This window comes from Dryobates pubescens, chromosome 33, assembly GCF_014839835.1.
Source record: "Dryobates pubescens isolate bDryPub1 chromosome 33, bDryPub1.pri, whole genome shotgun sequence".
Taxonomy (NCBI): Eukaryota; Metazoa; Chordata; class Aves; order Piciformes; family Picidae; genus Dryobates; species Dryobates pubescens.
The window spans coordinates 5,437,770-5,462,888 of NC_071644.1; the positions used below are offsets into that span (position 1 = coordinate 5,437,770).

General features: G+C 41.4%; 1 protein-coding gene across 4 annotated transcripts in view; it reads left to right on the forward strand.

Annotated features, from left to right (window-relative positions):
- CLSTN1 (calsyntenin 1) overlaps positions 1–22,082 on the forward strand; it is a 38,288-nt gene extending 16,206 nt beyond the window's left edge. The window contains exons 3-19 of one of the 4 annotated variants that reach the window (XM_054175919.1): positions 759–788; positions 2,194–2,389; positions 4,490–4,698; positions 5,664–5,813; positions 5,902–6,087; positions 7,223–7,471; positions 9,173–9,294; positions 11,209–11,371; positions 13,623–13,673; positions 14,989–15,146; positions 15,829–15,977; positions 16,470–16,696; positions 17,106–17,276; positions 17,895–18,040; positions 19,502–19,637; positions 20,319–20,503; positions 21,165–22,082. In XM_054175919.1, coding sequence (XP_054031894.1) covers positions 759–788; positions 2,194–2,389; positions 4,490–4,698; positions 5,664–5,813; positions 5,902–6,087; positions 7,223–7,471; positions 9,173–9,294; positions 11,209–11,371; positions 13,623–13,673; positions 14,989–15,146; positions 15,829–15,977; positions 16,470–16,696; positions 17,106–17,276; positions 17,895–18,040; positions 19,502–19,637; positions 20,319–20,503; positions 21,165–21,359 — 2,723 coding nt within the window. In that variant the 3' untranslated portion in view covers positions 21,360–22,082. The remainder of the gene's footprint in view (positions 1–758; positions 789–2,193; positions 2,390–4,489; positions 4,699–5,663; positions 5,814–5,901; positions 6,088–7,222; positions 7,472–9,172; positions 9,295–11,208; positions 11,372–13,622; positions 13,674–14,988; positions 15,147–15,828; positions 15,978–16,469; positions 16,697–17,105; positions 17,277–17,894; positions 18,041–19,501; positions 19,638–20,318; positions 20,504–21,164) is intronic. The other 3 variants (XM_054175921.1, XM_054175920.1, XM_054175922.1) reach the window with 3 other exon arrangements.
- Positions 22,083–25,119: the final 3,037 nt, after the last annotated feature.

The window sequence follows — 25,119 nt, forward strand, 5'->3', positions numbered from 1 at the left end:
CTCTTTCCTTCAGCAGCAGAAATAAAAATGATAGCAGCTGTTGGTTGCTTTTTTAACATGGAAAAGCAATGGGCTGCTAGGAGAATACATAGCTCCCCTACCCTGTGCTTCTTATGTTAAAGCTTTTATGTTCATTAGGATCACCACTAAACATGTGTTTTAGTCAAGAATCGTGGCAGTAGTCCAGTTGAGCTTGATGGAGAATGTGAATTTTGCAACTGCCAGGTGTTACACTGATAAAAACGTATGTGGAAACCCAAAAATCCCATGACTATTTAAAACAATTTTCCTGGAACTGGAAGGGAAGTGTGAAGATTTTTAATTGTAGAAACATAGTGGTTTCAGTGTACTAGAATAAATCCTGTTTAGATTATTTAACATGTCTTCCTTAAATAGAATAGTATACGTGAATTCTACTGTATGAATAGTTCTTAATCAACATGGAAGCTTGAAAATACCTTTGGGTTGGCAGTTGGTATTTAAAAAAAAAAAGAGGGGAAAAAAGCAAAAAAACCTTTTGATAAACTTCTTAAATATTTCAGAATTCTACAAATGGCAGCCTGGAGTTAAAAGATTAAATCATCTTTAACATAACTAAAACTCTAAAATTGTAACAGTTGCAGCAGATTACCACTGGAATTTTAAAAGACAGTTTTTCCAAAGCTTTTCTGTGTAATGTGTGCATCTTTGCCTTTTCCTTATTTGCTCCCTTTCAACCTTTCCTGTTACTGACTTGGGTTTATCTTTTCTCCCTTTAGAGAGTTTTGAGGTGACAGTCACCAAAGAAGGTGATAAAGGGTTCTTTCTATCCCTTTTATGAATATTAACCTACTAACTTTGGTTATGAAATGGGGAATCAGCACTTAAACAGAAGATCCTGTCATGCTCTTTTGTCCCATTTATTATTCTCCCAGTTTTTTTCTATCTTAAAGTATATTGATAAAAAACCTGTTATGTAACCAAACCCTTGGTTAGAAATATCTGTCAATCAGACATCCATTTGAACCATTTGGGATTGTTGTACACTCTGTGGACACCGAAGAGATTGTTTTGGGGAAAAGAAGTATTTTCTGATCTTTTCACTGATAGCTGACTTCATTGGGACATCTGAACTTTTTTGTAAAGTAATACTGAACTGCTGAAGCATTGGAACATCTTCCCTGCAGTCCACTTCCTTCAGTAGTCTCAAATCAGGATAATGCCTCTAGACATGTTCACAGGAGGAGTGCATTCATGATACCATGATACCACTGCAAGTCTAATGGCAAAATGTTGGTGTAACGAAATCACCTTTCAAACATAACAAGTTATACAGGTAAAACCACAATGGAGGTGATCAGCCTGTTCATGGACTGGCTTTTGTTAGCACAGCTAGGTGTGCTAGCCTCAGTCCAGATAATGTGAGGACAGACGGACCTAGCTGTGCCAGCGAAGAGCTCTTGTAGTCTAAGCTTAGGCTTAGGTGTGTTTTAAAATGGCCTACTAGGGGATTTCTCTGGCAAGTTTGTTAGGATGAGGAGTTTGAGTAGGAAGGAAAGCCTATTACATTGCTCAATGTGAGAGCTTCCTTGGCTAATATATTTGGTCTTTGTTAGTAGATAGCTGTTGAAATGGATGCCTGAGAAGTTGGTATTTCTACCTTTCTCATTCAATAGTTTATTTTGATTCCCTAATTTTAGCCAGGTACATTGCACAGGAAGACTTTGTTCTTTGATCTGTTGACAGAATTTCTGTAATTATGGTGCTGAATCTATACATGAAGCTTTTTCATCCCTTGACTTGTGACTGTGCATTTTAACCTTTTGCTCTGGTCAAAATAAACAAGCTGCCCAGCTATTCCCAGTAGCTTGGCATAGAAGATTACACCAGTGGCCTTGGCTGTATGCTCTCATAAGATCTACTTTTACCCTAGAGCTATCTCAAGTACTCCTGTGAAATGCCTGTCTACATTTCTCTCTCTTTTGTACTCCTGCATGAATGGATGCAAAGTAAACAAGTTGCTTGGAAGGCAGACGTGTGCTTCTTTTTACTAAAGTTCCCAGAAATCACCCATTTTAAAGCACAGTGCTCTTGCTTTGTCCACAGACCCTCACAAACCCTTGGCTGCAAAATACTTGGTCATTTATTTTTAAAAAAAAAAAAAAAGTCTAACAATTGTGACCAGTTCTAACCTCTCTTACTTTGACCCTGTAGGTGAGATTTGTGGATTTAAAATTCATGGGCAAAATGTTCCCTTTGAAGCAGTGGTAGTGGATAAATCCACTGGTGAGGGAATAATACGCTCTAAAGAAAAGCTTGACTGTGAGCTCCAGAAGGACTACACCTTCACCATCCAGGCTTATGATTGTGGAAAGGGACCAGATGGAGCCAATGCAAAAAAATCCCACAAGTAAGTCAGTCTGTGGTGGGCTGAGGGGAAATTTGGTTTCAAGTAGTCTCCAGCTCATGGGGATTTGTGGTCTGTGTATTTAAATGTAAACCAAGTGTTGATGCTGGAAGACTTTCATGTGATGCTAATAGAAATGGCAAGAAAATGGAAATTTACTGGTTTTGACATCTTTTTAATGGGGGTGTAGATGATACTGCTTTATCCTGGGTTTTCTGTGAATTTTTATTAGAAAATAATGTGGGGATAGAAGCAGGAAAACTGCTGGTGGAGTCCAAATCTGGCTTGAGTTGACCTAAAGAGTTTGCGGAGGATACCAGACCTGGACAGTGGTTCAGAGTTCAGTTCCTAAAGCCAAAATAACTGGTTCAAGAGGTCAGTCTGTATAAAACTTGACAAAATAGCAAAGGACACATGTTGCTGTCATTTCCAGACAGCCTCACCAAATAAACCTCAAGATGAGTAGCATAAAGTTCATCTCTGCCTAGATTAAAGAACGAGAACAAAGCAATCTTCAGCTAATCTTTGTCTGAAGAGAAAACCACAATATAAAATGCTCTCTTGCAAATCTACTTGAGAATAGCTCTTTAACACCCTGGTATAAACATCTGCAGAGCATGTGGAAGATTACTGTTTGTATGAAGCAAAGAAGGATGTAAATAAGATGAAGAACAGACTAGCAGCTCTCATCGTGGTGACAAATGCAACCTTGTTACTCCATAGCTTCAAACAAGCAGCAGGAAGTTATCTCCCTAGGGATTGCACTTATGGAAAATAGATCTGCCCTATTTGATATTCAATTTTACTTCTGAAGGAAGATTTCAAAGGGAAAGATGGAAGTAAATGTTGTTGGGTTGGTTGGAATCAGTCTTTGTTCATTTGGATAGAACTGTAGAACCTAGACTGCAGAATTTACCTATTTTTCTATCTGTGTTGGTTAACTGAGAGATGAAGTTTCTTCTGGTGGCTCTAGTGAAAATTATGGTTATCCAAATTCACAGCTATGTAATGAACCAGCACAGATCTGGCAGTGTGCTCTGCAACTCTTCTGCACTCACAGCAGGATGATGGGTTTCCAAGATCTACACCTACAAACCACTGCTGAAATTTTCCTGGCCCAGGGCTGTCTATTATATGTTTTTTTTAATGGCTTTTAACCATTTTGGAGTTTAGCTTTTATAGGCAAGAATATGAAATGTGTTTGGTAGAGAAGGCTCTTTTTTGTGGCATTTATTTAGCACACAGGATAAAAGAAATACTTAAAGACTTTTTTTTGCATAAGCATTGGAAACCTTTTGCTTTTATGGAAGGATTGTAGTGATGGAATTCTTTATCAGTTTACATTCCAGATACTTTTTGTTATTCACCTTTTCTCTGTGGGTCACTGGCAGAAACTGAATTGTTTTCCTATTCTGTACATACCAACAATCAGTGACAGGCATGAAAAGACAGAATTCAAGATCCAATTTGTTCAGGATTACCTAACTAGCTACTATGTGATGTGTTAAAGTGTATCTTCTACTGCTGTGATTCTTCCATTTAAATTGTCTGATCTCTCATTCCTACATGCAAGAAATAAGCCAGTTTTCACTGACTTACAGCTCAGTACTTTATTAGCAAAAGAAAGCTAATCCAATGCACTTGACTGAGCTCTTACTCTAAGACCAGTCTTAACTGTCACTCTTTATTCACATGGAATAAAAATTGGTGTTTATATCAAATAATCTGACAGCAGGAAAGAGGAAGGATTGTGCTGCTGGAAGCAAAAGACTATTTTGTCACAGCTGTATTTTGTTGTGTATCTGCAAAATGGTGGCAACTTAATAGTTGCAATACAAGCATTTGTATTTCATTTGCAAATAAACAGCAACAGGAAGCATAAAGCTACAATGAATTATGTAGGAACACACTGGGAGAACATCCACTGCTTTCCTAGGGAGGGTAGTTGAGATTGTTTTATTAGTCATTGATCACTTCCTTCCCAGGAGCTTAAATTTCAAAGGATAGCTTCATCTGTAATAGAGGGAGCTGTTCTAGCAGGCTCCTTGCATGAACTGGAGTTTTGCAGTAGATAGGAAGCTGAGCTTTCTGTTTTCTTTGCAGGGCAACAGTCCATATCCAGGTGAATGATGTCAATGAGTACGCTCCTGTGTTCAAAGAGAAGTCGTACAAAGCAACTGCTATTGAAGGGAAGAGGTATGACAACATCCTCAAAGTGGAAGCAGTGGATGCAGATTGTTCACCACAGTTCAGCCAGATCTGCAGTTATGAAATTGTAACTCCGGATGTACCTTTTGCTATTGACAAAGATGGTAAGACTCTGATGTGAGATGGAGTGGGAATTGCTGTAATTTGCCATCCTAAGAACAGCACTTCAGACTGGTTGGCGTAGAACCGCAGCAGTCCTCTCTTAGCCCTTTGCTACAACAGATCATTAAATGGCCACATTCCCTTCAGCAGTTTGAACTGATAATGAGAAGTGAGATGGATTTCAATGCCAGTCCTGTGTACTATCTACTGATGTAAGGAGCAGATGGTCTGTTGCATGTCTGTTGTTTCTTGTGAAATGCTTTTCAAAATACAGAAAACATGGGAGCTGTATTCTGCTTGAAACCAGCTCCTAGTAGGCTTTTTTTTTGCCCTTGTAGTTTTCTGTTCTGTAGTAGGGTAGCTTTGGCTAATTAGCTCTCAGAATTTGGATTCCATGTGTGTGCTTTTCACATTTGAGATGCTTGTATGTGACTCTGGAGATTATCATAGTTATTGGGTTTGAAGTGTAGTGATTTGTTGAGGTTATTTCCTTTCCACAGTTTATCTGTGGACCTTTCAAAATCTGATTAAGCAAAGCAAAACATTTTTTAGTGGGCTTTAAGTTTGAGGTTTTGGGGATCTGTGTTGCCAATGGATAATTTGTACAGCTGTGCAAATTAAAAAGGCTGGAGAATCCTGGCATGTGTCTGCCAGTTTGTGTGTCAGTTACCAGCTATGAACAGTTTCTTTTTGAGTGATATACTGTAAAGGGTTTGATTAAGTCTATACCTGCTGTTCTGTGTACATGTGCTGTTTCTGGGATTATGGCATTTTTAAGGACCAGTACCTGATGTCTGGCATTAAGAAGTCAAACAGTGAAGGGCTAATTCACTTGCAGGTGTGTCTATTAAAGCCTTGGTACCTGCATCAAGTATGTAGGTGGTATCTGAATGCATTTAATTGTGACAGTGACTGAGGAATGAGCAGATATTGACATCTGATTATTGCTTTTGTGTGTGTATGTCAGGTTACATAAAAAACACAGAAAAGTTAAACTATGGCAAAGAACATCAGTACAAACTGACAGTAACAGCCTATGACTGTGGGAAGAAGAGAGCTGCTGAGGATGTGCTGGTTAAAATTAGCGTTAAGCCTACATGCAAGCCTGGCTGGCAAGGTTAGTTTGCCCTCCTTCCTATCTGCCTTTGGCATTTGCCAGTACCTTGAGTTAAATGTTGGTGTTGTTTCTTTGGATAAATGCACAGGTTGGAGCAAAAGAATAGAATATGAGCCTGGTACTGGTTCCTTAGCTCTCTTCCCTGGCATGCGTTTGGAGACGTGTGATGAGCCCATAACCTCTGTTGAAGCAACAGTTGAACTAGAAACCAATCACATTGGGAAGGGCTGTGACAGAGACACCTACTCAGAGAAATCCATTCACAGACTCTGTGGTAAGAACACTTTTCTTAAAATTGAGTCATCTCTCTTGCTTCTTAGTTTATCTTTGTTATGTTAGACCACAAGTCAATGAGTGGATAAAGGCTTCATTTGCGTGTAGTTTCCTCCAGCTTCTTTCTTAGCAAGCAATAAAAGGCATGAAATTAGCTGAAGGTGACTTCTAAATGATTCTCAAATGCAGTGAAGGCTTTTGTTTCTGCCTCTTCACTAGCTTACGTAGACAAATAATTTCCCTACAGGAGACTGAAGAGCTGAAAGAATTACATGTGTGTGGAAGGGTATGGCTGTTAAAACCTCTCTGAGGTTTTTCTGAGGCATGATGGATGTGAAGGATCCAATTTAAGAAATACATGGTGAAAAAGTAGATGAGAAAGCCAAGACAGTGTGGTTTGGCTAAAACAGTTTGCTTGGCTTGGTTGCATTTGTGCAATGCTTAACCCAAGGAGTAAAGGGCACCTTGGCACCTGTGTCTCCTCCAGTTAAAGGTCCTTTGAAAAGTTTAGGAATCTTCTGTGGCCAATATGGAAGAGTTGGGATTGCAGGGCTAATTATCACTGATGATTTGTCTTCAGCTGAAGTTAGCTGAAAGTGTGAACAGCCCTAGAAGAGGCACAAGCAATTCGTAAGCTATTCCCTGTTGAGGTCACTGTGATGATAATGATTTAGGCTTGAAGTGGAGGAAAAAACCCAGCATGCCAAGCACCTGCTGGGTATCATTGCTCTTGACTAGGATATTGTTAGGCAGTGATCAGGGAGAGGGTGCTTATGCAGCCCTCTTCAGCTGGATGGATATTAGTCTTACAACTCTTACAGGCAAAATAGGATTTTACAGATGTAGAGATACTAAGCAAAACAATCTCCATGAGATTAGTCATCTACCCAGAAGTTAAATGTATGGAGGACATTGTTATATTAGGTGTTCTATTCTTAGTGACACATTATTTGAAAGGAGAATTGCTTGCTGTGTGCTGGTGGTGATAATCATAGAATTGTTTTGGTTGGAAAAGACCTTTAAGATCCAGTCCAACCATTAATTCTGACATTGCTGGGAAATTAGTGCTCGGAAAACCAGTTTGAAACCAATCTTTTTCATTTCCGCCTTTTTTCATTTGATTGTTTTTATTGTAGGTGCTGCTTCTGGCACAGTCGAGCTGCTTCCCCCTCCAAGTAGTGCTGCTAACTGGACAATAGGACTGCCTACTGATAATGGTCATGACAGTGACCAAGTGTTTGAATTTAATGGTACACAAGCTGTGAAGATTCCAGATGGTGTTGTCACAGTCAATCTAAAAGAGCCCTTCATGATTTCAGTGTGGATGAGGCACGGGCCTGGAACCAAAGAGAAAGAGACAATTCTGTGCAATTCAGACAAGACAGGTTTGTCAGTACTTCAGATGCAAATGATTTCACTGTGGGGGTTTGTGTGGTGGTTTTCAGATGCCGTGGCAGCGCAGGTGAGAACCCTGCCTTAGATTTTCCTTGGAAATGCAACGGACTGTAAAAGTCTGTGCTTACCTATAGGCACAGCCACAGATTATCTAGCTTCAGATTAGGCAGACTTGTTGTTCTAATTCTGTTTGAATTTGCATCATGCATTCCTTTTTGTCGTGGGAGATGATTTATTCTGGCGATGCAGTCTTCAGTTTGCGTCTCCAAAGACAGATTTATTCTTGATGCTGCCTCAAATCGTTAAGATACATATATCAGGTTTGGGGACAGCATTTGCTACTATGTCTTCTTTTTTTTGCTGGAAGGAGATTATTTCATTTTTCCCCAGTGATAATTTTTTTTTTTCACTCCATGCATAATTTCAGTCTCTCTGACTGCTACAGACATTTAGAAGATGTCATTAATAAGGAAATATGATAACCGTGTTTCCATAATTGCTCTCTAATGGGGCTAAAAGAATTCTTGTCTTTGTTAGCTGGAACAGTGGATTTGTTCAATGTATTAGAAAGATGCTTTAGTTAACCTGCTGCAAGATTTGCCAGAGGAAACCACACTGAATGGATTTTAAATTTCATTTGGAAATAAGAAAGATTTAGCAGTATTGATAGTACCTTAAAAGCATTTCTCTTTGAAGAGGAGAAAAATGAGTCTTATTCAGAACAAGGTACAATTACTCTGTCTTCCCTACCTTCACCCATTCCTGCTAATCAAACCCCAAAACTTTTGATTCATTGAAGGGAGTGAACTGGAGGAAAAAAGGCAGATGTAAACAGAGTGTTTGCTGGTTCATAGCACATAGGAAATAAACTTTCCAAACAAGTTTTCCTTTTTTAATTCCTTGGTTTGACCTAACCTTGTAATTTTTGCTACAGATCATTTCTGGTAGTATAAATCTAATTTGCCTTCATTTTTAGTGGTGTGTTCTGCAATATTAAAAGACAGGAATTAGGTGTGCTGGAGGGAGGCAATTTAGAATATATTGCACTGGAACAGTGCAGGAAGATTTAATGCTTCAGGCTGAAGGATTCGCATGAGTTTGGTATTTTTTCATTCTCTGCTTTCTTGACTCAGCCATGCCATGGAGTGGATGATGTAGACAATATTTCCCTTTCTTACTCTCACCTGTTTCCCTAGTGTCTCACTTCTGTATTTATTTCAAATGATTCATCCTTTAGAGCTACAGCTATCCTGTTTTCTCTTAGGAAAGCCTGTCCACCTGCCATGAGCTGTACCTGTTTCAAAACAGTAATTTCATGTGGCAGGAGCTCCTCATTTGTAACAAAAAGAAGCTCTTCTATTTATAAATCTAGCTCTTACTCTTTTTCTCTTGCTGACATGTTTATCTCTGTGAGTTTTCAGTCCTATGCCTTGGTTTAGATGGAATTGGGAGATAGATATGTCTGCTTGTACAGTTTGTTACTCATGGATTCTTTAAGAGTGTTCACCCTAATTAGTCTTACAGACCTTCCATGTCCTTCTTACCTTGCCTGTTTCACTTCTATGTTTGTTTCTTCCTGTCAGTTGCTTGGGGATGTGTGTAATTGCAGAACAGGTATATCTGGGGGGGTTCCTTAGGTTTACAGAAAATAATAATAATAAATAATAACATAAATGCAAACTGCTTTGCAGATATGAACCGGCACCACTACACGCTCTACGTGCACAACTGCCGCCTTGTTTTCCTCTTCCGCCAAGATCCTTCAGAGGGAAAAACTTACAAACCTGCTGAGTTTCACTGGAAACTCAATGAAGTAAGTTTGGAAGGGCACTTGGTAAGATGTTAGAATGCAGTGAAACTGCTGGAGTGGGTCCAGAGGAGGCCACGAACATGATCAGAGGGCTGGAGCACCTCTACTGTGGGGACAGACTATGAGAGTTGGGGCTGTTCAGCCTGGAGAAGAGAAGGCTCCAGAGAGACCTTAGAGCTGCCTTCTAGTACCTGAAGCTACAGGAATGCTGGGGAGGGACTTTTTACAAGGGCTTGTAGTGGAAAGGATGAGAGGGAGTGGATTGAAGCTTGAGGGGACATATAGACTGGAGATCAGAAAGAAATTCTTTACTATAAGGTTGGTGAAACAATGGAATAGGTTACCCTAGGGAAGCTATGGGTGCCCCCCTCCCTGAAGATGTTCAGGGCCAGGTTGGATGAAGCCTTGAGCAACCTGGTCCAGTGGGAGTTGTCCATGCCCATGGCAGAGACTTGGAACTAGATGATCTTTAAAGTTCCTTCCAACCCAAACCATTCTATGAAAACCATGGGAAACTGAACTCCCTGATAACCCAGTTATTAATTAAGTACTTTTTCAACTCCAGACTTCTGATGTCATGTTTTATAGAACCCGACAAGACTTTGTTTGTGATCAGTTGTCAGAAATAGGTTCATCTAGATCTTTTCATCTTGAACATAAAATACTACATCAGTGGTTTTGTTATAAGCCCTGTGAGATACTGAGTAAATAAAGTGCAAGTCATTGTCTTGACAGGTAGGAAAATGTGGATTTATATGTCAAAATACAATATGAATCTTGTGGCTGTGATAGCATTCATCTTCACTGAATCCTATCTACAGTAGTGTGCATGAGAAAACAAAAATATTACAGTTTGTTTATAGTATTAAAGTACTTCTGAGCATGTGACATTCCAAACTGTTAATAGGATAAGAGAAGAATTTGCCTTCTTAATCCTTTTTCCCACTAAAACAAAACTGGTGACTTTTTACACGTGAGCAGTAGCTACAAATCAGTTCTTAATTAGATTTTACTCCATAAAAATAGAGTTAATAGGCCTCTGAGGGATGCAGGTACTTTCTGCTTCCTATTTAGAGAGGAGTTGTCTTTATTCTTTCAGTCATGTATGCTTAATTGGTTTAGAGCTGAAAGTGGAGGCTTTAATAACTAATCTTGACGTTGGTCCTGCTAAGATCTGCATAACTTATTTCAGTGATTTCGTTATGTTTATGATCATGAAGAGTGAGACAGAAGGGACTAAGTATTTTGTGTACTTTTCCAGCCCCCTGGATCTGAGTGGTGAAATAACCCTGTGTATCTGTGCATTTATAAAGGGTCTTTTAGCTACTTTAGGTTGCTGTTACAGCTTTGTTTTGCCAGTTCCCTGAACAATGAGGCACTTTCTAACATGCTTGACTATATCCTGTTTTCTCTGCAGGGCAGTGTGTACTGTTTTCATGGTAAAATGCCCACATACATCCTTATGGGAAGATTGTTACTTTCCCAAAACTAATCAGCTTTCACTATTAATGATTCTGTTTTGGAAGGCTTTCTTCTATTCAAAACAGTCATGTTTTTCTCCAAATAATCCCTCTCAGCAAGCAGAGGTCCTTTGCCAAGTCATATTGTATTATAACAGCGTTTCAGAACGTGTTTGCATGTGGATGTGTATATTGAAATGGAAAGATGCTGTTATTAGATACTACAGAAATGAAAGGAAGGAAAACACATGCAGCTTCCTGGATTGGCAATAGAAGAAAAGAAACTATTTATAAATGTTTGACAGTTGGTTTGCTTTTCTCAGATGCATGCCACGTGTGAGAAACATAAATATGTCTGTCCAGGCTTATAGGCAGGCTGTGTGTGTGGGGATGCAGAATGTGCATCACATCAGTCAGTTAGCTGATTGAGAATCATTCCAACCTTTTCTTCACTCAGGTGTGTGACAAAGAGTGGCATCATTACGTCCTCAATGTCGAATTCCCTGCAGTGACACTCTATGTAGATGGTGTTTCCTATGATCCTTTCCCAGTGACTGAAGATTACCCGCTTCATCCTTCAAAGATAGAAACACAGCTAGTAGTTGGAGCATGCTGGCAAGGTAACTGCTGACAATTGTTAATAATTTTAATTAACAACTATTTTTTTTTTCTTTTTAAATGAAATGTTCTGGTTTTTAATTGAAATCCTCTTTAAATGAAATCTCTTTTTAAAAATGAAATCTTGGACTTACGTAGCAGATTTTCTAGTGCCTGAAAGGTAACTTGTTTTGTCTTTTGCAGATTAGTTCTGCTCCTGGCTAGTATCACACATTTCCTCTTTCAGTAATTTTTTCCATATTTTGGGGTTTTTTTTGCTTGTTGGCCACAGGTGCCTGTGGAATAGGAAGGTACTTGCCAAGCAGCATTCTATCAAAATGAATTTTGTGGTAACCATGGGAATGTAGCTAGCTATTTTTAATAGCAATTATAAGAGTAGGTCAGGTACTTCAGATTACTAAGCAGAACACTTAATTTCAAGTAGGTTAAAAAGCATATTGTAGGATAAGCATTCTCATAAATAGAAGCAGGACCAGCAGACAGTTCAGTGAAGCAACACAGTGATGCTGCCTCTCTTGGATATTTTTACCATTTCTGCTTAAAAAATAAACATAGAAAGTATCTGCCTTAGTGTATGCAGACTGTGGCTTAAAACTTGGTATTCTACAATCTGTGAAATGCTGATTCGTGTGCTTTAATTCTTGTGTAACATACTCTGCAAAGCCTGAGGAGCAGAAGAATGCATCTGAACATGGAGACTGGTTACCAGAGACCTTTGTAACAAAGCTTTTGCTTCACAGTCCTGAACTGAAATGTTTGCTTGCTGATCAAATTAGACCTCCGCTGGGATAAAGCACATCTTTTTGGTTAGAGATAAACCAGTGTTAAATCATTCCTGTGTGGCTGTAGTTCAGAGGATGGACTGTAGTTGCAGTCTGTAATAATACATAGAAGCAACTTGTGAATGGAAGACAAAGGGAAAGCTTGGAGACATGTTAATCAAATTAAGTCTTCTGTCCTCTAATGTCTCTTTTCTCTTGGAGTTTTAAGGCTTTGAAGCGTGAATGGAGGTTAAGTTGTCTAAGTACCCTCTCCATCAAATTAACTCTTCTGTGACAAGTTCACTGTCTTTCAGTATTAATTTTATTTCAGTGTTAAACTCATTCTGTTGTCCTTCCCTTTGAGTCAATTAATTATTTTCTTCATAGTTTATTTCACTCTGTTTCTGACATTCCAACTATCTCTTCTAGCTCAAAGGGAAGCTATAGTGGCTGGGTTTCAAGAAACCGGAGCTTGGAAACTCTGTTCCAGCTAAGTGTATGGATTGTGATGGCTTCCATATATGTTCTGCATCCTAACAAAAGCATATGTGTTTAGTTTAAAAAACTCTCTGCTTTCATATTGGCACCATTATATGATTCTTTAATTTCTTCCCATGAGAATTTTCTTTGTAATGACAGCAGACTGAAGTAGGAGCATTCCAGGAGTCTGGAATACAAGAACTTGCGGTGCTGCCTTTGAGAAATTCCACCAAAAAGCCTGGTTGTTAGGAGATTAAAACACAAGGGGATAAATGCCTGCCAAAGGAGTGAAGTTAGTGCAAAAAGCCTCCCTCCTCTTTGTGTTTCCAAGATTCTAAAGTAAATCCAGGCTGCTCTAAGTTATATATGCAGCTCACCTTGAAGGAAAGAGAGATTTGATGCTTTGGAAAAAGTTCTTTTAACATTTCTTTTAAAAGATTAAAAGCTGGGTTTCATTTTTGGTGCTTCCCCAGTGAGACACTTCCATCTGATAAATTGACAGCTTAATACCTGTGATACTACTACCCAAAAAAAAAAGAATAAAACTGTGTCAGTAATGGCTCCTTTTGATCAGCATTTAATGCCTTTGGGTGATTTGCTGATACAGGCTGGATCTCACCTTAATTTCTCCTTTAGCAGTTGAGAGAGGAGAAAAATCAATTGAGGCACTGGATGACCTGTATCTCATTACTAATAGTGGCTGGTGTGAGGTGGGGTATCTGTGGTTAACATCTTCTCCAGTATGATTGTTTCTACTGCAGCTTGAGGCGGGGGCTCTTCAGGTTGTCTTGTTGTGAATGTTATGTTCTTGTAACAACATAGGAATGCTTCTTTCCTGCACTGCAGCTGTTAGTGTTCCAAAGGTCTCCTAATCCTTGAGAAGCTGGGTCAAGTGTAAGCAGACGTTTTGGGGGAAGTGCTGCTGTGTATTTTCTGTGATAAGAAAGTTTGCCAAATTGTAACTACTTGCTCTTTTCCCTCTTGTCCTATTCTTTGTCTTGCTTTTCTACAGACTATACAGGAAATGAAAATGACAATGAAACTGTGCCTGAGACCTCTGCAGGTTGCTGGAGTTTTTTCCCTACTGTTTTATTTCGGTTTTAAGCCAAGACATTGCTTCATCTCACACACAGCATGAAATGCAGGCATTGCATTCGGGCCATTGACCTTCACATAATCCTCTCCTAGGCTTGTTTCTTCATTGTGCTTTTATTTCCAGAGCTTCATCAGCTGATTTTATTTTTTATTTTTCTTTCTTTTTGACTTTTCTTTGAATTTGTTCTTTTTTGGTTGCACCCAAACACACATCCACATACAAATGGGCACCCGTTGTGAGTCCAGTGAAGTGGTGTAAAATAAGTTGCTGATGTAAAATATCAGCTGTGGTTTCTTAAATCCTCAATGCACCTCATTGTATAGAAATCCAAGTATATGTATCTGTGTAGGTATGTGTGTATCATAGAATGATTCAGTGGGTTAGGAGAGACCTCTGAAGTCAGGTAGCTATGCTTCCCATTTGAAGCAAGACTAATTTGGTATTTAGTTGAGTTACTTGTGCATAACCCAAAGGCAGACCTGTACTTTACAGTAGATACTCCTTTGATCAGAAAATGATTATGTCAAGTTTTAATGATAATGAGTAGGCACAAAATCTTTGCCTACCAGGCATTCCAGGTTGGCTACAGGATGTTATTTTCGTAGTGGATTTTGTGTCTTGAGCTGAGACGCTCAAAATTAGTGTGTGTTGCTAGAAGTGTGTTCAAGGTACATCTAAAAATGAGGTGCCTGAGTTTAAACTACTTGCTTGAGTCCATACAGAGAAGGCAGCACTGTTAGAGGGGAGCAACGAGTCTTAGACACTTTCTTCAGAATGAGCTGCATGACTTTGTGAAGTTTGTTTCTATCCTTTGAGTGTGAGGAGAGCCTGTCAGGATGTGTTTAGATGTACGTAACTGAGAGGAAGGATGCCGTTGTCTTCTATCCAGAAAAGCATTGCCCATTTGGTAGAGAACCAGCTAGTGGGAGGGTTTACCCCAGCAGGAAGATTTCAGGTTTCAGAGTTCATCTCATTCATTCTGTCTCATCTCTGAAGACACCACCTCCTGTATGGGCAATTTCATTCAAGAAATTTGTTATGGAAATGTTGGCCTTTGTTTCACAGTTCAAAATGGCCACAGCTGTTTTGAAGGCCATGTGCATGGTGAACTGTTGAATTCTTTCTTTATGCTTGAACATAAGGTTAACACCCAGAATGGATAAAAAACTAACCTGCATGTATATAATATTTTGGTACCAGAGGCATATTTGTTGTTTTACAAGAGAGGAAAAAAGTGAGAAGAATCAAAATGTGAAGATTGTTCCTTTTCTCCCATATGAAGGTGGTGAACTCCACATGGCTCAGTTCTTCCGAGGCAATCTGGCAGGTTTGATGATTCGTTCTGGCAAACTGGAGAACAAGAAGGTGATTGATTGCCTGTACACTTGTAAAGAGGGCCTGGATCTGCAGATGGCTGATGGCACTGGCAAGGGTGTGAAGGTAAAGTTGACTCAAGGGGAGCACGGACATTGCTTTGCTGTTAATACTTACTGGGTTTGCTGGCCAAATTTTGGTGTCCCAGTTGCTGGAGAGGGTACAGCAAAGGTGATGAGGGGACTGGAACGTCTCTCCGATGAGGAAACACTGAGAGCATTGGGTCAGTGCTTTTAAATACTCAAAGGAGGGTGATGGGGCCAGGCTTTTTTCAGTGGTGCCTAATGACAGGGCAAGGGGTAATGGGCACAAACCTGAACACAAAGAAGTTCCATCTAAACATGAGGAGGAATTTCTTTATGTTGATGGTGTTGTAGTACTGAAGCAGGCTGCCCAGAGATGTGGAGTCTCCATCTCTGGAGTTGTTCAAAGCCTGCCTGGATGTTGTCCTGTGTAACCTGCTCTGCGTGACCCTGCTCTGGCAGGGGGTTGGACTTGATGATCTTCAGAGGTCCCTTCCAACCTACACTGTTCTGTGAAGTTTCCCAAGCTGAGTGGCGATGAAGTGAACAGGGAAGTTAGTCTTTGTGCTACAGGGCCACTAAACAATGGCTTTACTGCTTTGGATACAGCTGTAATTATCCCAGCATTTACCAGGCTCAGCAGTGCAGAACTCCCAGCTTCCATTACCAGCTCATGTTACTGGTTGAGTATTCTCTTATTAATTTTTTTCCCCATCTTGTTTCAGATCCACATGAATCCAAGTCAGTCAACAGTGAGCATAGAGGGGGATGACATTGACAGAGTTGACAAGGCCATGCAGCACATTTCCTACCTGAATTCTCGCCAGTTCCCAACACCTGGCATTCGGAGGCTTAAAATCACCACTGATGTCAAGTAAGTCAGTGCTGGAACAGTGCACCCCTGTGCAGGGCCACTGGAACCTGGAATGGTTCCTGCATCTCAGTTGTGGTAAAGGAGTCTTGCTGTATGTAGCCATCACCCATTTCAGTACAGCAAATGTCTTCTACATCAACATTCTCTGTTCTTCCTGAGAATTTAGTAAGCAGTGTGTAATGAGGGAGGAACTCACAGCAGGGATATGCTGTGAGTGTCTCCAATATCACAGCCTTCATTAAAGGTGTTATCTGTGCCTGTCACTCATGGCATAGAAAATGGGGCCAAATGTTAACTGTAAGTAAAAATTAATTGTGAGATTGCTCCCTTGGTGAGGAGTTCTTACTTTCCAAGGCGATTGATGAATTTATCTAAGGCTCTTGGGTCTGAGACAGAGCTTTTTAAACATTTATAAAGCAATTACTCTGCATAATTGTGCCTCCCTCTCAAATAGCCTCCTTGACTGTGTCACACTGCTTCTGTGTCTCACAGATGTTTCAATGAAGATGCCTGTGTCTCCATCCCTTCTGTGGAGGGATATGTCATGGTGCTGCAACCAGAGGAGCCAAAAATCAGCCTCAGTGGCATCAACCATTTTGCTCGCTCTGCTTCCGAGTTTGAGAGCTCTGAGGGCGTTGCCCTCTTCCCTGAGCTGCGCATCATAAGCACCATTACACGGGAGGTGGAGCCCGAGGGGGATGGAGATGAAGATCCTACAGGTAACAGCTTTTGTGCTTAGGACTGTGGCCTGCCTGCTCCTCATTCAGTGATGGTGCTGGAGGATCTTCCCATTGCAGAGAGGCGTGGATTTCTCTTTTGATAGAGATTGTAGTAGGGGAAGAGAGAGCTGTAGATGCTTTGCTAACAAAAATATACCTGCAAATGGCAGTTAGCCCAGGCTGTTGCCTTCCTGTAAACATCCCTTGGCTGTTGCTGGAGGGTTTGGCTTGCTTTGGTTTTTTAACCATCATTTCATGAATGCTTCCTCTCTTTACTTCAGGCCCAGATCTTTATATTTGTTCTAGGAGAAGAGTTAAGTTTGCATACGACATTTTGTAGCTCCTGGGCTGTTGTCTACTTGACCTTTATTTCTGCTTACCACTTCATTTTTTTTTCTTTGCTTTTTAGTGCAAGAGTCTTTGGTATCTGAGGAGATCATGCACAACCTGGATACATGTGAGGTGACTGTGCTAGGAGAGGAGCTAAACCAGGAACAGGAAAGCCTGGAGATTGACATGACACGATTGCAGCAGAAAGGCATTGAGATGAGTAGTTCCAACCTGGGCATGATAATCACAGGTAGGGGTTATGACTTCTGGTCTTTTTTTTGTAGGAAGGGTCTGAAGAGAGTGATCCTGGGAACAGTGCTAGGGAGATGGCTTGTGACACCTCCCAGTTATTCCCAGCTATTGTGACACCTCCAGTTATTCCAAGTACCGTGTGTTTGACTGGAATGTCAAGGGCAGAGATGTTCCAGCTGTTTTGTGGAAAGCTGTGGTTCTAGAAAACACATCATTCTAGAACCTTCTTAGTGTTCTCTCATGTCCCCAATGGCAGATGAATTCAAAAGTACCTCTGGGCTGTGGAAATCAAGTACACTTTGCCCCAGGAGTGGCCTGTCTCTTGCTCAGATAACCACTGCCTAGGAGCATGCAGTATTCCTTTCTGGTTTATATACAGCCTATATGAATGTATTTGAAAGACAAGCTCCACAAATCCCTTTCAAGACTAACAGTCAATCCACAAATTGTGAAGCCATGTGTGTATGTCTGTGGTGTTAGCTTTTTCCTGCTAACAGAAAAATCTGTCAGCCAAGAAAACTTAGTGGTAGAAGTGGGGAGTGATATTTGAGTGTATGATGATGTTCCAGGAGTCTCTTGCAAAGTAATTGTTTTATTTGTTTCTTTCTCTCCCCAGGGGTTGATACCATGGCTAGTTATGAGGAAGTTTTGCATTTGATACACTACAGGAACTGGCACACAGTTTCCCTCTTTGACAGGAAGTTCAAACTAGTCTGTTCTGAGCTTAATGGACGCTATGTCAGCAATGAGTTCAAAGTGGAGGTATGTAAGCTGATAATCTGATCACTCTGAGAGGTTTTAGAGCATGGACAGCTAGGAGGGTAGAAGTTGTTGCTTCAGCTGGTAGATAATTGATCGATTTTTGATAGAGATTTTTGTCCTGTAAATAAATATTAGTAAATGTGTGTATTTCAGGCTGTGTTTTATGTATAAATGGGGTCTTAATCTGACATTTCAGCTTTAAATAAGGTTGCCTAAATAGAGGTGAAACTGTTGTGTTGTGGAAGTAGCATGGCCAATGGAAGTGTGAAGGAGACAAGACTGAGCTGGAAAGGCAGTGCATTCATTTGGCAAAAAACTTATCAGAGTGAGAGTAGTGCTGCCAGAGACACGAGTGGCCTTCAGGTATAACTTTGAGAATTCTGCAGATGAACTTGCTGGATCCTTTACTGTTGCTTGTGTGATGCTGAAGGGCTTATATAAGAGCACAGGCAGGCTAAAACTGCATTTCCTCTGCAGCAGAGTACAAGCTAATTATTACTTAGGAATAATTCATATGGAAGAATAGCATAAAGGGCACAAAAATTCCATGTGCTGGGATGTGAAGTTAATTGAGAGGAGCTGACACATGTCACTGAACCTTTCAGCTTTGAGCTTGGATTTGTACATCTTAAAGCTGACCAAAGGGGTGATAGTGAGGTTAATTGTACTCACCACTGATTGGGTGGCTCTGGTGGGCTGGGGACCCTCCTGTGTTGCAGAATTGAAGATTTTGTATTAAGCAGTGTGGGTTTGTTTCCTGAGGAATTTCTCTGAGCTTGAGTTGAGAACTTAGCAAGCTGCTGAGCTGCAAATGCTTTCCTTGTTCTGCACTGAAGGTGCCCAGGTACCCATATCACAGTGTTCCCCCACAGCAGGGGTATATATGTAGCTCTGCTTTTTGGCAAGGAAACTTGAAACGTGCTGTGCAAAGGGTGAGGTTTGCTTGTACCTCAAAGCCAGCATCCTTAAGTGTGGGTCAAACTTAATAGCTTTCTTTTTTGCCTTAACCCTTTGACTGTAATGTGGATTTTTCTCTTTGCTGTTAGCAGAAGATGGGCATCAGAGTAAGAAAACATGGGAATGAAGGAAGTGCAATTAATTTGTGTGTTAGATATCTTTGTAGATGCTGTTATTTCAGGATTAAAATGGCTGGCTACCAAACGTGCTGCTAAACTGGCTTGCTCTGGTTTCTTCTCAAGCTCTGGTGTCACAGCACAGACTTGCCAGACTAAAACAGATTTGAGCTGTGAAACTGAAGGGTTTGTGACAAGGAATTGTAATTATGAGGAGCTAGATTGGGATGGTTGTCCCTGAGACAAGCCATTGCTGTGCTGAAGCAGAATGGGATGCCTGCTCTGGGGAATACAGTGGGGGCTTAATTCTACTTTGTCCTTCCCTTCCTATCTCTTCAGAAGTGAAGTGTTGCATTTCTGGAGTTTAACATTTTCTTGTGGTTCCTAGGTGAATGTTATCCACACAGCTAACCCAGTTGAGCACGCTAATCACATAGCTGCACAGCCACAATTTGTTCATCCCGTGCATCACACATTTGTGGATCTCTCTGGTCACAACTTGGCTAACCCTCACCCATTTTCAGGTAGGAACTCTCAGTCACTGAAGTTCACCTGCACTTTTTGGTGTTAAAATGTCACAGAGGCTTCTTGCTGCAGAGAGGTTTTCCCAAATTTAAAGCGGTGTGTCTCGGGCTAATAATCTAAGCAGCTACTCAGTCCTGTTCTGCTGTTGCCCAGGCAGGAGTGGATTACTGGAGGCCAAGGAAATGCCTCTTACTGCCAAGAGAGCTCCCTATTGGTCTACACACATTGGAAACTGGGAGGTGTGCTAGTCCTGAGGGGACTGAGAGACCCAGATAAAGGGCTGTGAGGAATTGGGACAGTATTTCTTGGCACGAGGAAAGAACTGCAGCATTATTCCCTTGATGAGTTGTGTCATCTGTCCTTTCTGTTTTAATTATATTAATTTGGCATGGGTGTAGGATGTGAGAGTAAGAAAAACAGGCTGTTTAGAGAGGAGTCTGTGTGTGTGGTGGAATCTGCTTTCCACGTGTGATCAGTCCTTCAGACTGATGCCATTATACTTACGGAAGCGAGTTTGAGTTGCTCACTAAAACTGATTTTTTTCAGGTGGCCTTAGAGAAGCTGCCTCTGTGTAGCTACAATACAGTGTTTGTGCAACACCCTTTCCCTCCTGCAGGTGATGGGAACAGAGGACCACTTGTTAGCATTGTGTAAGAGTTTCTCATCTTTCCTCGTTGCAGTTGTTCCAAGCACAGCCACTGTGGTGATTGTGGTTTGTGTCAGTTTCCTGGTTTTTATGATTATCCTGGGAGTGTTCCGGATCCGAGCCGCTCATCAGAGAACGATGCGTGACCAGGACACTGGAAAGGAGAATGAGATGGACTGGGATGACTCTGCTTTGACCATCACTGTGAACCCCATGGAGGTAAAGCTGGTGTGCCAGCACTTCACAGAAAAGTGTCCCTTTCCAGCTGGGATGGGTGGGATTGTACGTGGAGAGAGCAGTGGAGCAGAACCAGCCCTGAACAGAGTAGGGACCTTGACAGTGGATTTGTAATGGATTTGCCCGAGTGACGAAGGCCACGAGCTGGGGGTTTGCCTGGGTTTCAGCCTCATGATACCTAATTGGCTTTTCCAGGACAATGTCCAGCACTAGTGTTTATCATGCTGCTCACTGCCTTAACTGTGGCCTCTTTTTTCTCCCCAAGTAGAAGGAATTTTTTGTCAAAACAAAGAGTGTTTATGATGTTTCCTCCTCCTGTGGCTGACATCTCCATTTTCAGAAAATGAGGAACAAGATGTGCCACCTTACTGCTCTGGGTGTGACCCTCCTGACAGAGCCTTTTCCAGTAGAGTTTGAAGCACTGGATCACACCAGCATGAGTTTGTTTGGAGTGACAGGATTGCTCACAGTGTAACAGAGCCACTTAGAGCACTGCTTCCTTTTCCTTGTCTGGTTGCCCAGTTACTGCAGAATCCAGTGAGCAGTCTGTGGTAGCTCTTTCTCAGTGTAGTGCCTCCTGAATTAAAAAGCATAAAAAGAATTTGGCCAGGATGATATCAACAGGTAATCTCTGTCTTAACAGACCTATGAGGATCAACACAGCAGTGAAGAGGAAGAGGAGGAAGAGGAAGAAGAAAGTGAAGAGGGGGAAGAAGATGACATCACTAGCGCAGAGTCTGAAAGCAGTGAGGAGGAAGAGGGAGAGCAGGAGGAGGACCAACAGAATGTGAATAGACAGCAACAGCTGGAATGGGATGACTCTACCCTCAGTTATTGATTCTAGCTGTCCCCTCTGTCTTTGTTTCTGCTCTAGAAGACTCCACTCTAACTCACTCCATTGTTACCAAGGATTCATGGTGTTCCAAAACAAAACAAAAATCATTCTGGCCAGTAGATCCCACCCCCACACATCCCAGTGTTTGTGTTCTGTCGGCTAGTTCCTGATGCTGTTCCTAGAGTTGTAGTTAGCACTTTTCCTTCAGCCATGCCTCAGTGACTGGATTCTTTTTTTTCACACTCTGTGAGGAACCACCTTGCACTTTTGTTTGGTTTTTTTTTTGCCCTTCTTGTCATCTCAGCTAAGTGACTCTACAGCTCTGTAGCCATTGCACATCAATTTCTGAACTGTCTGGTTTGGGTTTTCTTGCTCAGTGAAACAAACTTGGCTTTGATCTTTTTTTCCTCTTCCTTAAAAGACGCAAAGATTGCTTGTTGACAAAGGGTAAAGCTGCTCATTTCAGCCTGTTCGGTTCTTTTTAGTTCTTCTTTTCCCCCCCTCCCAGAAATTAGTGCATGTGTAAAGTGGCAGAATGAGGTTAATATGTAGAAGATTAACAGACTTTTTAATATTTTGTAAATATACTGGAATTCTGTAATTATGTCATTTGTGGTAGTGCAAACAGGGATTGGGGGTTTAAAACCTGCTAAAGTAAAAACAACAAAAAACAGCTACTAATCATGCAGCATGAAATAGTACAAGTCTCATACTACTGCAGCAGGAGCACAGCGCTCTAGTGTAGATGTTTCAGCAACTCAGTGTCATTGGCCTTGACTGCCATGGTCCCTCATGCCCCGCTCTGCTGTTTAATGTTTCTTTCCTTTAATCTCCTTTTATTATTTTTGTTTTGCAGAGGGAACAGACAAGCTTGTGAGAAACTGTAAATGCTTTACCCCTGCGGAGGTTCAGCTGCCCTGTGCAATACAGTTGTTGTTTGTATTTTCTTTGGGCTTTCTCTTTTTTCCCCTCTCTTTTTCTTTTCTTTCCCCTCCAGTTAAGTCTCGGCATTAAGGGCTTTTAAGTTATTGGGTTAAAAACCACCACTTGGATGGTGAGCAGATTAGTGGCTGTTGCTGTGGGGTGCTGCCACATCTCCCATTCATCCCAGAGAGGCTGCCTGTTGCACAGTGATGGTCTGGTCACACTGCTGACAGGCTGGATTGTTTGTCTAGTTGGTCGATTGTTGCGTTGGTAACTGAAGCTGGAGAGCCTGAGACCTGTGTACCTGGGCACCTTGGCTACCAGCCTACATAGATCAGTGTTTTGGGGTTGGTTTGTTTGGGGTTTTTTGTTGTTTATTTTTTCTGCTTCGGTAGTGGGAGGGTTTGGGGCATAGCTGGTACCATTTCTGTTACACTCCTGCTCATTCCCTGTAGCCCCTTGTACAGTACCTTGGACTGTTGATGTATTAAGCCTTTGTTTACACTTAGTAATTGTGTTTTCCTGCTGGGGAGAAACTAGAGCATAAAGTATCCAACCAGCCAACCTTGGGACTCATCTTTGTGTTATTCCAAGTCCAGAGGGTTTTGGTTGTTCCCGATCAAAGCTCTGACTTGGAATTGCAAAGGACTTTGCTAAGAGATAGCTGAAAGGTACGAGAAGGAAGTGATGCCCCCTTGGTGGAGAGTGCTAGGTTATTGGCAGGTCTTGTTTTTCACTTCATTTGGGCTTACGCAGAGCCTTGCATAATGACTGCTTCCTTGAGTTGTACCTTTGCAGATGGATTAAAGAGTAACTTGTTTTGCTTGTACAGGAGACTAGGACTCCACTGACTGCTCAGCACGGTAAGCAAGCTCCAGTTTTTGCTCTTGTCTGTAGTCTGCCTTTGTTCCAGGTGCACAGCCCACTTCTCCCAGCAGGCTGCTTAGTGGCAGGACCCAGCAGGGACCTGTCGCAGGGGTAAGAGTGCTAGAGGAGCAAGAAGCAAGCCGAAGGGTGGGCACAACGGGTTGGAATGCAAAGAGAGGAAAGCTAAGAAGCGATCCAACTGTTCCCTAGTTTTGATTTTCAGAGCAGACCTATCCTCACCTAGTGCTGTGTGAAATGGGATCTGGGGGTGGGTCCTATCCGGGGTGACGCTCGACTGCGGAGTGCCTTTTCCAATCATAGCTGGAGCTGGAAGCAGGGAGGAGAACCCAGAACCCACACAGCAGCTTCACCACTTCGGGGGTTTGTTTTTTTTAATGTAAAATTTTAGATTTCTAAAAATGGGGAAATGGTTTTGACTACTTAATGTGGTAATATAACTGCTAGTTTTAAGTAAACTGGGAAACTTTTAACTTATGTCTGACAGTTGTCCTGTGTTAATGTGTAGAAGACTTATCCTTCCATATACTGTTGCTGTAGCTGCTGTATTTTAGACCAAAACTGATCATGACTTAATGGTAATGCTGAAAGGTTGTAAAAGTCCTGATGCAGTTCGTAGCCACTGTGGGTATAACTTTTCAGATGTGTATATTGGTAACAGGTCAGTTTGGAAAGTCTATAAGCTACAATAAATTTCTGGTTCTAAAGGTTGTTTGCATTTATTTCTTACTGAATGGGACAGAGCTGAATCAAGTTAAATTAACTGTGTGTTAAGTTACCTCTGCTGGTGGCAGTAGAAGGGTTTTGCTCCAGTTGTGTTGCTTGCTCTCAAGCAGAGGCAGACTTCAGCAGCAGGTGTTTGCAATTAATCAATAATCTTTATTTTCTGACTTACAAAACATGTACCTAAAGCAACTGAGAAGTTAAACATGTAAACATCCTCTTCGTACAGAACCACGGTTTGGCTTAAAAAAATACTTCTTTTTTTCTTTCCCCCCCACCCCAAGGCAACAGAATAAGCACAATCAGTTTGTACAGAGTTAAAAAAAATAATCACAGAAACATCTCTAAATAAATAAACTAGAAAGGGAGGTCCCTTTGAGCATATTCATCAAATCAGAAGCTGCTTGTTTCTAATGAAATGTACATTGTGAAAGTGATTTCAGCTTCACTCTGCAGTACAATTCAACTTGCTGGAAATGACCAGGTGAGCTGCTGCTTTGTAAATCTGGAGTCAGAGTAGAGCCATCAGGACAGGATTCCAGTGGTGTGCACAGAAGGTGTGGTCCAGCTGATGACTCACTGGCCTGTACTACTTGTTGGTAAGTCAATTCTCTAGACTAACCTCTCTGTAGAACTGTGCCAGGTTGAGAAACACCCTTGGAGTGTTCAGGTCTTGCAGTTAGCACTCCTGCAGCTTTGTTTTATTGCACTTCCAAAACTGGAGGACAGACGCCAGGAGCCACTGCTGCTTTGTGCTGCTGTAAAATCATAGTAGGGCTTGGGCTTGTATTTTCTGGGAATACCCTGGAAACTACCAAATGATGCCAACGGCTGCAAACCCAAGTCCCCTGCAATCCCACGTGGTGGCATTTCAGAGAAGTGCTTTCACATTACAGAGTTTCTCTTCCCATCCCCCAGAATGTACAAATGACTGAGGTGGCTGCTGTGGTTTCAGAGCATCTCAGCATAATGTGGCCTGGTATTTTTGTATAGTTTTAGCTCTGTGAATTAGTTCGATAAGGAAGGAAACAGCAGTCTTTATCTGTACTCTGAAGTGAAAGTTGTGTGGCCACAAGGAATGCTGCAAGCAAACGGTGTGGGCCTAGCAGCCCCAGCCTGGTCATAAATGTTTGCTTGTCCCCATGGGGCAGCAATGAGCGAGGTGGGGGCAGCCCTGTTCTCTGAGCATGGAGAGAGCTCTAAATCCTGCACAATTTAGTATTTATTCTAA